This window comes from Hyla sarda, chromosome 5 (assembly GCF_029499605.1).
Source record: "Hyla sarda isolate aHylSar1 chromosome 5, aHylSar1.hap1, whole genome shotgun sequence".
NCBI classification, from domain to species: Eukaryota; Metazoa; Chordata; class Amphibia; order Anura; family Hylidae; genus Hyla; species Hyla sarda.
In genome coordinates this window covers 83,073,867-83,087,504 of record NC_079193.1, presented here as the reverse complement: position 1 = coordinate 83,087,504, position 13,638 = coordinate 83,073,867, and the positions used below count along the sequence as shown (strand labels likewise).

The window sequence follows — 13,638 nt, the reverse complement described above, 5'->3', positions numbered from 1 at the left end:
AACAGCCGTGAGATCCGTGTTGCTATGGCACTTGGCACGATGGACATCTGTTGGATGGCCCCCAAGTGGAATCACGATTTTTTGTCTGTTTCATGGCTTTTAACATATCTTTTTATTGCTGCTTCTTAATATTTTGCTAATTGTTCCCAAGTTCATTCTAAAGAGACCTTCTACCAGAGGTATTATAGCCAGAACTTGACAATTGTTTTTCTAATAGGGTCAAAGCGCTTCACAGTTTAGCAGCATTATGAATAGTACTGCAAATATTTTATAGTTCAAATTTTGTCTTTTAGAAGATAACCATTCCATTACTCTTCTTTGGGTCCGTTCCCCTTTGTTATTTAGGTTTTTTATTACTTAAATACGATTACTCAATGTGCAGAAAAGGCACCCAGATTTGGTTTGGCTTGTCTGTCCTAAAAAGTGTAGCAGTCTATGCTGTACAATATCTTCTAAAAGAAGTGTTACTATGTGTCAACCAAATATTAAATAGACATCTGTTGGCATATTTTGACCCATAGAAAGCTATAGGTTCATCACAGTATGTGATTAAATCATATTTTGGTAAAATAAATAAATAAATTATATATATATGTGTGTGTATATATATTTATTTATATATATATTTGTATATATATTTGTGTGTTTATACATACACACTCACACACTGTATACTGTACTTGTACTGCCATATCATATTTACCATTACCAAATGCATGGATAGGGGAGGGGTGCTTGCCACTAAGCTCACCAGCCAAGCTTTACAGAAGCTCCTGCAAAGGCAGAATTTTCGGCAGCTGTAGCTGTGGCTGCACAGGCCTAACATCCATGCCACCCAATAAACTAATCTCATCGCACCTTCAGGATTTAAAAGTGGGGCTTCCGACCTGAGGTTGGCCAGCAACTTGGAAACGGGACCTGTTGCAGTGAGTCCCCTCTCTCTCCAAGCAGCATAAACCTGACACAACTACTTGTGAGAGGCTAAAATATGTATATGTGCAGCTCACAATAAAATAAATGAGGTTAACGGAGATATTCTCACACCCAGAAAATGAATAAAACGACAATGTTCTTCAGTCCTCAATTTACCATCCGTCCCAAGTACAGATGTATAATGAATGTCTGGAAATGGTATAATTGAACACGAATATTTATTTTTTTTAAAAATGGACAATCAATAATACAATACTGTGATAAAAGCACTCAAACCACAGGGCCCTACGGCTGTATGCTGCTAATACTGCCCCTCTTATATGCAAATAACTGTCTAATATAAGTTAGAACAAAGCGCATTAAATATAAACTCATAATCGCCCTCTATATGTACTAAATGACCAATTCTAATTATGGTATATATAATCACAATATGAAAATATCAGTATCTCGTATATAAAAATATGGAATACTCTATTTGTTAGATGTGAGTCCTGAAAAAGAATAGTTCTCTGTTTGCTGATATATAATTCCTGTAAAGCAAAAAAGCTAATCCTAAAAATAAGGCAGATCCTGTAAACAAAGGTCTGATATGCAACGACCCTGTGAATGGAAAGGCTGCAGTGTTCATAGTCACAAATCTTAGAGAGGTGTGCAATGGTTAGGCACAGATCCTGTAAGAGAAATGTTTAATGCTCCTTTGCATATAATAATGGACTTTGTGTCTCTCTCAGAGCAGTTCAGTTATTTATTCCTGTAAGGAAAGATGTTGGCACCAAGTGCCACTCCCGCTACACAGCCGTACGATCTATGCCTATGAGAAACCAAGGATGTGTTTGTTTACAGGATTTGCCTTCTTTTCAGGATTTGCCTTTTTTGCTTTCCAGGAATTAAACACTGCTCAAAAAAATAAAGGGAATAACTCCAAGTCAATCACACTTCAGTGAAATCCCACTGTCCAGTCAGAAAGCAACAATGATTTCACATCAATTTCACATGCTGTTGTGCAAATGGAACAGACAACAGGTGGAAATTAAAGGCAATTAGCAAGACACCCCCCAATAAAGGAGTGGTTCTGCAGGTGGTGACCACAGACCACTTCTCAGTTTCTATGCTTCCTGGCTGATGTTTTGTTGACTTTTGAATGCTGGCGGTGCTATCACTCTAGTGGTAGCATGAGATGGAGTCTACAACCCACACAAGTGTCTCAGGTAGGGCAGCTCATCCGGAATGGCACAGCAATGCGAGCTGTGGCAAGAAGGTTTGCTGCGTCTGTCAGCGTAGTGTCCAGAGCATGGAGGTGCTACTAGGAAACGTGGAGGAGGCCGTAGGAGGGCAATAACCCAACAGCAGGACCACTACCTCTGCCTTTGTGCAATGAGGAGCACTGCCAGAGCCCTGCAAAATGACCTCCAGCAGGTCACAAATGTGCATGTGTCCACTCAAACTGTCAGAAACAGACTCCATGAGGGTGGTATGAGGGCCCGACGTTCACAGGTGGAGGTTGTGCTTATACTGACAATGTCGTGTGATAGCAAATTTTTTCCATGAGGAGTTGACGTTTTTAGTGGTACCATTTTGGGGTACATGGGACATTTTGATCACTTTTTATTTTAGTTTCACAGAGGCGGCATTAATATAAAGCCATAAATTTGGCAAGGTTTTTACTTATTTATTTATTATTTTTTTACGGCATTCATCTTGCTGGTTGAATAATGTTATAGTCTTATTTCTTGGGTTGTTATGGATGCAGCGATACCAAATATGTGTATATAATTTTTTGGGAAAGGGAGAGAGATTGTGTATGTTCATTTTTATTTATTTATATTGTTTATTTTTTTTTTACTGTATTTTTATTTTTCTTTACTTTATTTTCCTTTTTTTTTTTACTGTCCCACTAGGGGACTTGACACTTATAATACATTGCAGTACAGATCTGTACTGCAATGCATTATCCCTATCAATGTAACACTGACAGCTGTGCATAGCAGATCAGACTCTGCCTTGTGCTGAGCCTGATCGGCTTCAGTTGCCATGGCTACCAATGAGACCCCGCGATCGAATCGCGGAGTCTCATTTGAGAACAGAGGCAGCTCCCTCCCTCTGTCACTGGCGATCGGTGCTGCGGTCAGATTGACCACTATACTGAAAGGGTCAGCTGTCAGGATGGGAGCGCAGCTCCGCTCCTGACAGTTGCAGCGGGTGCCCAGTGATATGCGATCGCCAACCCCCGCTGCCGATCACTGCCCGCATACCCACGGCACCACGATTATGAATGGACATATATATATATGTCCATTTGCGTTAAGTCACAGGGAAAATGGACGTTTATTTGCAGGAAGGGGTTAAACAACATCTTTCAAAGAAGCAAGTACTCTATTATTTTCTATAAATCATTTATTAGGGGCACTTTATAAGCTTTTATTCTCACCCAAAGAGGCAAAGGGAACAACATATCTCATCTCTTACTGCCCAAAATAATAAGATAGAACTGCGCATATAAAGTAACTGGCTTTACATCATTTAGACATATGAACTGAGTTGAGGAATTTATTGTATGACTTTCCACTGGGGATAAAGCATCTAAATTCATGATGAACCACTTTAAACAATGCAAATCAAATAGTTTCATCTTTCATCTCAAATCCTTACCAGAGCAATCTATCTTCTCAATATATGAGATAGCTAAACAGAATAACTTCAAGGAGTACAGTTATTTTATCACTCACTAGGGGACAATGGCTGTAGATGCATGCCCTGGCTTCCTGGTACTTGGCAGATCAGCACGTACTGGTACGTCTTGACAGGCATCTGGACTATGAATCCAGCAGGCACCCACCGCTAATGGCTGACATTAGCGATCATGCTGATGCCCACCATTAATCCTTCAGTTGCCAAAATCAATACTGATCATGACATGAAATGTAATGCTGGAGATTTGTAAGACTCGTCGGACCACCAGTAGCCCAATTTCAGGGTTTTGATTAGTCAAAATGGTGGCCGGAGGTCTCCTTGCCTGCTCCGTGCACCAATCAAGTGCTCACATGGGTCTCTAGATGGAAAAATCTGATAGGCTAGAGTCTAATCATACTACTATCCACACATAAAAACTATGGCCCAGATTTATCAAACTGTGTGAGAGAAAAAGTGGAGAGATTTTCCCACAACAACCAATCCCAGCTCAGCTAACGATCTGAGGTAAAGTGAAACCTGAACTGTGATTGGTTGCTGTGGGGAAATCACTCCACTTTTTCTCTCACACAGTTTGATAAATCTGGGCCTATGTGCTCACCTACTTCACGTTCACAGCTTCATTATATCCCAACATCTTAAAGATACTCAGATAACCTCCTTGGCTGCAGAGTTATCCATAAAACAATATTTAGTAACTCCAGCACATTTCAGTTTATAAAGTTATTTTCTTTAGTGCAACATTTTAAAAGTACATGTGGTATGCCATGTTACAGCATTGGTGGGAAAAAGAAAAAAAACATTAAACACATGCTATGAATATTGGGCAGCACTGGTTCTTTCAAAGGTGGGGCATTGGCCTTTTAATCGGTAAAGGGTTCGGGTTCTGGGACCCAAACAAATGGGTAAAATAAAGCATCAGAAGCTTGCCCCTTAGTCTTACCATTGCACAGCAAGTGGTATATATAGTTGACAGAAATCCCATAGACTTCCATTTAATTTCTGAATCCGTTGTGCAGAGCAGACATAAAGGGGCACATCATGTGTACTCTTCTGTCCCTTCCCTCTAGGGATTGGTGGAGGTCTCAGCATCTGGACCTCCGTAGATACTAACTTTTAACATGCCACTATGGCATGTTGGAAGTTTGTTAAAATGATCAAGGTACATGTTTAATATATTAAATGGATAACTATGCCAGTCAGGTCAGGGTGCTTTAATCTAGGCCTATCTGAATCAAATATATGGGAAGAAGGAAACTATTTGTCAAAACTCTCCGAATCTGGTTTACCTTTTGTGAGCATATGGATACATCTATTTAAGTGACAGAATCACTTTCATAGGTTTTTATGGGGCTTTAAAGGCTTTCCTCATTACTAAGATGCTGGCCATAGCTGTACAGTTATCTGCTGTGGAAAAACCACCCCCATCCTGACAAATTAAATCCAAGCTGCTCACCAGTAAGTGATAATGGTCCAGTAGATGTGATCTTTATGACTGTTTGCTGTAACTGGACATTCTTGGGTAAATTATTTGTACTTACACAAAGCGTCTATTACTGCAAAGGTATGCTTTCTCAGTAATAAGGAATAAAAGGAAGAAAAGACAGAGAATGTCACCTCGTGTATTACCCTTTATAATTGGGGAAAATGATGTGGGAAACCCACAGGTCTTATAGGTGGCTGCTCACCGAAAGAAATAAAAAGCACATATCACCCTGTAAAGGGGTACACACTGATGTCCAAGGAGCTGCTGAGCCGGAGGTCGCAGGAAACAAGTAGGCACTTGTCCTGAAGCAATCATCAAGGAGAGAGGCAAAAAGACCTGTGTAGTCCAGGCGCTGCCAGCTTGGTAATCAGACAGTGGAGTAAGGCCAAATATACCTTAAGTTATTAGAAACGGTTGTTTATTTGTATAAAGAATAATAAAATGTACAGATGATGCGTTTTGTAGAGGGGATTCCCTCTTCCTCAGATCAGTTATACAAACACAGTGAGACAGATGCATATTTAAATACAAAAAAGGCACCAAAAACATAAGGGGGCGTTGCCCAGATTTGGGATGTCACAGATGTTAAGGAAAAAAGTTCATAAAATACAAGACATAATAGCAAAAAGAGTAAATGTATAAAGTTAGCAACGTATTGGGACATACATGCCTCACGAGTATTACAGAAATATAAAAAAATGTGAGTTCTCTCACATTTTTTTAATATTTCTGCAATACTCGTGAGGCATGTATGTCCCAATACGATGCTGACTATATAAATTTACTCTTTTTGCTATTATGCCTTGTATTTTATGAACTTGTTTCCTTATTATCTGTGACATCCCACATCTGGGCCACGCCCCCTTGTTTTTGGCGCCTTTTTGTATTTAAAGGGGTTATCCAGGAAAAAACTTTTTTTTATATATTAACTGGCTCCAGAAAGTTAAACAGATTTGTAAATTACTTCTATTAAAAAAATCTTAATCCTTTCAGTACTTATGAGCTTCTGAAGTTAAGGTTGTTCTTTTCTGTCTTAAGTGCTCTCTGATGACACGTGTATCGGGAACCGCCCAGTTTAGAAGAGGTTTGCTATGGGGATTTGCTTCTAAACTGGGTGGTTCCCGAGACACGTGTCATCAGAGAGCACTTAGACAGAAAAGAACAACCTTAACTTCAGAAGCTCATAAGTACTGAAAGGATTAAGATTTTTAATAGAAGTAATTTACAAATCTGTTAAACTTTCTGGAGCCAGTTAATTAATATATAAAAAAAAGTTTTTTTCCTTTTCCTGGATAACCCCTTTAAATATGCATCTGTCTCACTGTGTTTGTATACCTGATCTGAGGAAGAGGGGATCCCCCCTCCAAAATGCGTCATCTGATCTTTTTATTATCTATATACAAACAAACAACCGTTTCTAATAACTTAAGGTATATTTGGCCTTACTCCACTGTCTGATGACCAAGCTGGCAGCGCCTGGACTACACAGGTCTTTTTGCCTCTCTCCTTGATGCTTTCTTAGTAGGTAATCTTGGATCTGATATTCTTCTTAATCTCATTTAAATGTCTGCAGTGTTCCTTTATCCCGGCCTGTAAGCCAACACGCTACTTGCAGTACATAAAAAATGCATGAAGTGGTTTATTACCTGAATTTCCAGCACTACTTCTTCCATCTTGTCATAAATCATAATATATCTTCTCCAGAGTTGTTGCAGTGATATGTACTCTGATAATGAAATGCATGTTTTTTATAGAGATGCCAGACTCTGCCTTGACAATACTTGCAGCCTGCTGCAAACTTCATCTTCTGCCAGCACTGTGTGCCCTGGTGAGTATTAAAGACATACATCTGTCATTTTGTGAAGCTTCGAGACATCGCTGTAGGTACATGACTGTGTGATACTGTAAATTCTTACTGAAGAATGAATCCTACTGCAAAAAAATTATATAAAAATGTTTTCATTATGCTTTGCTTATTCTGTATTATTAAAGAAAACCAATTGTTCCCAAATATGATGATAAACATTTCTAAAGACACAGATGTGAAAACCTTAACAACTAGTTAGGTGAATTATTTTATTCTGGGAAATTCCATCATAAAGTTACAGATATTCAGTTAAATGACTAAATTGTAAAACATTTGCTTGGCTGATCATTGCTTTCCCTCGCAAAATCGGCTGCTTGCCGGTAGTAGGACCGATAGTGATCAGTCGATCCGCTCAGTAGGTTATCTCAAAGCCATTTGCTTTAAAGCTTCAAGCTGATTGGTTGCTATCGTTCTTTGCAATCTATTTCATCAAAGTGTTAATACAGATACTCAACTGTTCTCTGCATCACTGGCTCCTAAAACCCCTGTTGATCAGTTGTTTTTGCTAAGAGAAGCTTCTGTTGGCTGTACATTTACCCTGATACAGTGAAAATGAAGAATTAATGTAAAAAAATACAGTGATGGGCAAGGTCTCTGCTCTGGATTATAGCCGAGCAAGCTGGAGCCTTTTTATATGACATACATATGTCCTACTAGCACATATATAGGGGCAAGTATCTGAGTCCTGTGAGCGTTGTCAAGTGTTGTTGTCTTTATGAAAAAAAAAAAAAACACTTTTTACATCCTAGACATGTCAAAAGTTTTGATCAGTTGTGTTCTGGGTGTTTAAACGCAACCAATTCCTAAAACCAGAGGAGAGAAGTGTGCGACTCAGCGCGTTCCTCCCTGTTTTGCTGCAGGAGAAGGTCCCATAGACTTGAATAGAAGTCTGTCTCCTGCCGCAAAGACAGAGTGGGAAGAGTGCGCTTATTGAGTTCTTCTTCCTGCTGGTTCTAGCGATCAGTGTTGGGGGGTCTAAACTTCCAGATGTTGGCCGATTAAAACCTTTGGCATATCTCTACAACATGTCAAAAGTTTTTATTTTTTTCATAAAGACAGTGGCCAATTAAATATTGATTACTTCTACAAAAAAAAATCCTAAGAGCAAGCAAGATGGCAATACAACTGCAACAAAGCTTGTGAAGGGTTATTACTTCCTGAGTGGAAATAATCCAAGTCGTGCAGTGATATAGCTTCCGTATTGCTACATACAATTCATTAGTCAAGTCTTCAGACCATTTCACTTTTTTCACATTTTATTATGTTGCGGCCTTGTGCTGAGATCAGAAAAAACTTGCGTTTTCAACCATCAATCTGTGCTTAACACCTCAATAACAAAAATGTGAAAATAGAATATTAGAAATTTTTGCAGATTTATGACGAATAAAAAAATAAAACTTCACATAAACTTGAGTATTCAGACCCTTTGCTATTACACTTGATATTTACCTCTGCGGTCCTCCCATTTCTCTTTATCATCTGCAATATGTTTCTACACTTTGATTGGAGTCACTTGTAGTAAATTCAGGTGATTGTACAGGATTTGGAAAGACACAACCCTGTCTATATAAGGGCTTGCAGCTGACAATGCATATCATAACAAAAAAAGAAGCCATAGCTTTGTGATTCTTATTGTAAATACTTATTGAAGAATCAATCCCACAGCAAAAAAAAGTTGTTGAAATGTTTCCATTATTCTGTTTCTATTATTTGCTTATTCTGTATTATGAGAGGAATAACAATGGGTCCCAAGTGTGATAAAAGGAGGGAAAGAACTGCATGGAAAGCTCATGTGAAGGCACACATCTGGAGAAGGGTACAGTGGCCTCCATAATTCTTACATGAAAGAAGTTTTGAACAACAAGGATTCCTCCTAGAGCTGGTCACCCCCAATAGACTAATAATCGAGGTACCAAGAAACCAAAGATGGCTCCAGAGATCCTGTGCGCAGATGGGAGAAACTTCCAGAAGGTCAACAATCAGTTTTCTTCTTTCATGTTTCGGATGCCTTTCTAAAAGTGAAAGAAGCGATCTGATTGTTTGCAATGGGCAACTGGTAATTTTTTCTTCTACATGGGTTTTAATAAATCTTCAACCATGTCTGGAAGAAACCAAGTGCAATACCTGCCCTACTGTAATGTTTTGTAGTGCCAGCATCGTACTGGGTTGTTTGTTTAGCAGCTGAGACTGGTCAGGGTGAAGGAAAGCTGAATGGAAAAAATTACAGAGTTATTCTTAAGGAAACCCTGATCTAAAGTTCTCTAGCCCTCACTGGGCCAAATATTCACCTTCCAATAAGACAGTGACACTAAGCACACAGCCAAGACAATACAGGATTGGCTTGGGGATGACTCTGAATGTCCTTGAGTCCTGACTTGACCCCAATCAAACTTAAAAATGGCTTCTGCCAACGGTCCCCATCTAACCTGACAACATTTGAGAGGATTTGTGCAGTGGAATGAAAAAAAATAAATAAATAAAATCCAGGTGTGAAAACCTTGTGACATCATACCTAAGAAGACTGGAGGCTGTTAATGATGCTAAAGGCCGGCAATACTGTCAGTGCAATATTTAATTTTTTCCTTTTAAATTTTTATTTGCCAAAGAAACCAGTTTCTTTGGCAAATAAGAATTCTTTTGAAGAAACTCTGACCCATCCTTGGTAGATTGCGCCGAAAACCTGGTAAATTTTTACTCTCATATTTACCACTAAAATGGGCTTGGCAGGGATTGAAAGTCCCAATAATGCTCTGTATGTGTTTCCAGTGTGTGTGTTGTGATTTGTCTTCCTATTTAGTTTAGTGTAGCAAGGCCAAGCTGTCTTGGCTAGAGAACAAGCATTTAGTATGCAGAGGAGATCATACCACAGCTTGTCTGCTTATGAGATTTCCTCAAGGATATCACCGAGACAAATATCATTGTTGTCTAGAAAGGCAGACAATGAGGATATGACATTTCATCACATACTGTATACTGCACACAGATTTAATTTACTGCTTAGGTATTATGTATTAGCTTGGTTACGCATATAGCGATTAGGCACTAAACCTAGTGAGCTGAAAAGCAGAAATAATGAATAAAAATCCATAGGTTTAGATTAAGTTGTGATAAGGTGTATAAAGAGGTGAACGAAATTGGGATGACAGCAGCCTATTTATTATACACTCAGTGGAAGAAATGCAAGCAAGGGCAGATGATTCAAGCAGGTTCGCATAATATGGCATTGTATCAGTTGAACTTCTACAAAAAGAAATGTAAATATGGCCAAAGTTTAAAATACGACTAATGTTTTCTACACCAACATATGTACAGGAGGCAGTTGGGATGATTTTCACTGCAGAATTGCTAAATTTAAAATTCTCTGACATTAAAGAAATTAAAGCTACGCCAACTATATGCCGGTGTAGATTTGTGCCAAAATGTGTGCCATTTCTTTTTATTCAAAATAATTCAGGGGCCTATATTCCTCCAGAGACCATACCCATTTCTGTCGATACTTGCCAACTGAGTGATGAGAAAAGTTGCAGATACTACCACTAAAATGTTTCTCATTTAGCACTGCAGTTTATGCCTAAAACTGTGAAACCTGCAGAATTGTATGCCATTGTCGTCTTAACCATTTGTTTTAGCATTATATACATATGTAGCTATCCAAAGGAAAACTGACAGCTGATTCACCTGCACTTAACCCAATACACAGGCTTATAGTGCAAGTGAACCGGGTTAAAATGATGTTTCACTAACCTGGATCGGTGCAGCTGTTTTGTAGCTATTATCCAGAGCCGGTATGCAGAGCTTTCCTGTATATTTGGTAAGTGCGGGCCAACCAGCTGTCTGCTTACCTTTAAGGTCTATTCACACGTACAGTATTCTGCGCAAATTTGATGTGCAGGATTTTCTGCTGCAGATTTCAATGTAAACTCAATGACTAAACACAGCTTGAAATCCTGCGCATCAAATCTGTGCAGAATACTGTACGTGAGAATAGACCCTTAAAGGGAATTTGCCAACTCTATATCATGCTCAGAGCTCAAGTTTTAGGGAGGCAGTGCCAAGCCGCAGCATTGCATATTTCTCCCCTCCTTTACCCTGCACGATTGATGTACAGGGCTTGGCTTCCAGTACTGAACCTTGAACATCAATCATGCAGGACAAGGAGAAATAAGAGCGGTAGGAGGTGTGCATGCTGCCACTTGAGCACCAAGCATGATACTGAGTTAACACATTTATTTACACTTTTGCACTTGTCTTTGCACTAGAGATGAGCGAAGTGGCTCGGCAGTTGATGACTTTAGCCTGCATAAATGAGTTCAGCTTTCAGGTGCTCCAGTGGGCTGGAGACTCTCTCCTAGGACTGTATCCACCTTTTCCAGCCCACCGGAGCACCTGAACTAATTTAGGCAGGCTAAAGTCAGCAACGGCCGAGCCGCGAGGTTCGTGACGAATCAGATTTCTGTAACTTGGCTCATCTCGACTTTGCACCTTTATTAAAAAATGTAAAAAAAAACATTCATTATATATATATATATATATATATATATATATATATATCATTTTTTTTTTTTTTTTTTTTTTTTTTTTCCAACTACTCGAGTGACTACAGAAAATAATGTCAATGTCAGAAGTTCAGACCAATTTGCATCAGCACAGCACATCTTGTAATTGAAACTTGGAAATTAGCGGTCCTCACTTGCTTCTAGCTATGCCTCATCAGAGCCTTCTAGACTTGAGTGCTTGTATAAAACTATAAATAATAACCTTACGGCCTCCGGGATTAACTGTGTTCCTGTATTCTTTCTTTAATTAGCCAAACATCACATCACATGAAGGACTTTGTTCAAGGACAGAACCATTGCTGTCTGATCTGGTTGACCAAGGCACATTTCCAATTGTACAGAGGTTGTTCTCTTTATCTAACGTGAGGCTGGAAATGAATGAAAATGCCATGAGTGCAATAACCTTCAAGGATCCTGGCTTTCTCCCACTTATTCTTTACATTTCAGTGTCAGGATTTCATGCATTAATAAAAACCTAAAGTCCTGAATTATCCTGGACGTTGTCCTTGGATCCTAACAGAGCCACAAATGCATACAGTGAGCTATTCACTATTTAGGATTTATTAAATTGTGAATCAGTAGGTATAAGAATGTGTGCCAAAAGTTTACTGTTTTATACATATGCATTCATATAAATGTTGCTTTTTTGTGTGTTTTTATTAAATTTTCATAGGCACAATTTGAGTAGCAATTGAAAAGTGAACTGTTTCTGCAGAGATACATTAGTAGCTTTCTAGTGGCTATTCTAGCTTGAAGTATGTCTACCTTTTAACATAATGTTGTTTCATGTCCTAATATTTCTATGAAGTGTTTACATACTGACTAATGCAGACAATACTGTGGTTCACTTTAGCGGGAGCTGAGCTGCTGTAACCAGGCAGTGCCACTACTTATGGCCCCTTTCACAGCCAATATCTGGTTGTCACAGCCCTGCAGAAGAGCTCATCAGCAGGGGCACCGGATGTTGGCACCTTGCCGTACCTGGACTCTATTAGTATTTAGGTCTTTCTGGGGAAAGACTAAATGACAATTATGCTTTAACCATGCATACACTACATCCTATATATAGTATACATAAAATGACCATAGCAATCTTGACACACAGGAATGCACTGGCTGAGGCTGGTCACTGTTGTCCTCATTGGTTGGCTTAGTGGGCATTTCCTGTGTGTTACGAATGTTACAAGTAGCAGACAGGCAGGTGAGAATCACTTTTTTAAGCTAAATATTATTCATTGTCAAGATATACATTTAGCATAGCTAGACAGATTTGGTGTTCTGGGGTCTAGTAGAGTTTGAAAGATATAATGGCCATATTGGTTGTCAGTCAGCTCTGCAGAAAACAGATATAACTAGCTGATGGATGAATGTTTAGGCAACTTTAACAGCTATTCAGATCTTAAAAGGGTATTCCAGGAAAAAATCTTTTTTTTTTATATCAACTGGCTCCAGAAAGTTAAACAGATTTGTAAATTACTTCTATAAAAAAAAAAATCTTTATCCTTCCAATAATTATCAGCTGCTGAAGTTGAGTTGTTATTTTCTGTCTGGCAACAGTGCTCTCTGCTGACATCTTTGCATATCTTGGGAACTGCACAGAGTAGAAGAGGTTTGCTATGGGAATTTGCTTCTACTCTGGACAGTTCCCAGTTCCTGAGACAGGTGTCATCACAGAGCACTTAGACGGAAAAGAACAGCTCAACTTCAGCAGCTCATAAGTACTGAAAAGATTAAGATTTTTTTAATAGAAGTAATTTACAAATCTGTTTAACTTTCCAGAGCCAGTTGATATATATAAAAAAAAAGTTTTTTCCTGGATAACCCCTTTAAGGTACCTTTTCTTTTTATGTGGGATGCTTTATCTGCATCAATTAGTTTTACCAAAACATCAGGTTTTTATAAAGACATAAGATGACATTATTGTAAGCCATTTCTCTTGTCTCATTGCTATGCTGTGAATATCAGAGACGCTTTGGAGAAATATGTCATTATCATTATTGTAGTATTTTAAGATCCTTAACAGAAAGCTGCTAGCAAGTTGAGTACACAAAATAAAAAAACCTGATGCAATTTATATTTGATGTAGCACTAGATTGGTTATGTTG

At 38.7% G+C, this 13,638-nt stretch overlaps 1 protein-coding gene across 6 annotated transcripts in view; it reads left to right on the top strand.

Annotated features, from left to right (window-relative positions):
• The window catches only part of GSDME (gasdermin E), a 151,605-nt gene extending 138,634 nt beyond the window's left edge, over window positions 1-12,971 (top strand). For 5 of the 6 annotated variants that reach the window (XM_056519826.1, XM_056519825.1, XM_056519827.1 and 2 more), the window contains 2 exons: window positions 6,865-6,938; window positions 11,785-12,971. In XM_056519826.1, coding sequence (XP_056375801.1) covers window positions 6,865-6,938; window positions 11,785-12,012 — 302 coding nt within the window. In that variant the 3' untranslated portion in view covers window positions 12,013-12,971. Of the gene's footprint in view, window positions 1-6,864; window positions 6,939-11,784 lie in introns of those variants that run through there. The other variant, XR_008843951.1, reaches the window with a different exon arrangement.
• Window positions 12,972-13,638: the final 667 nt, after the last annotated feature.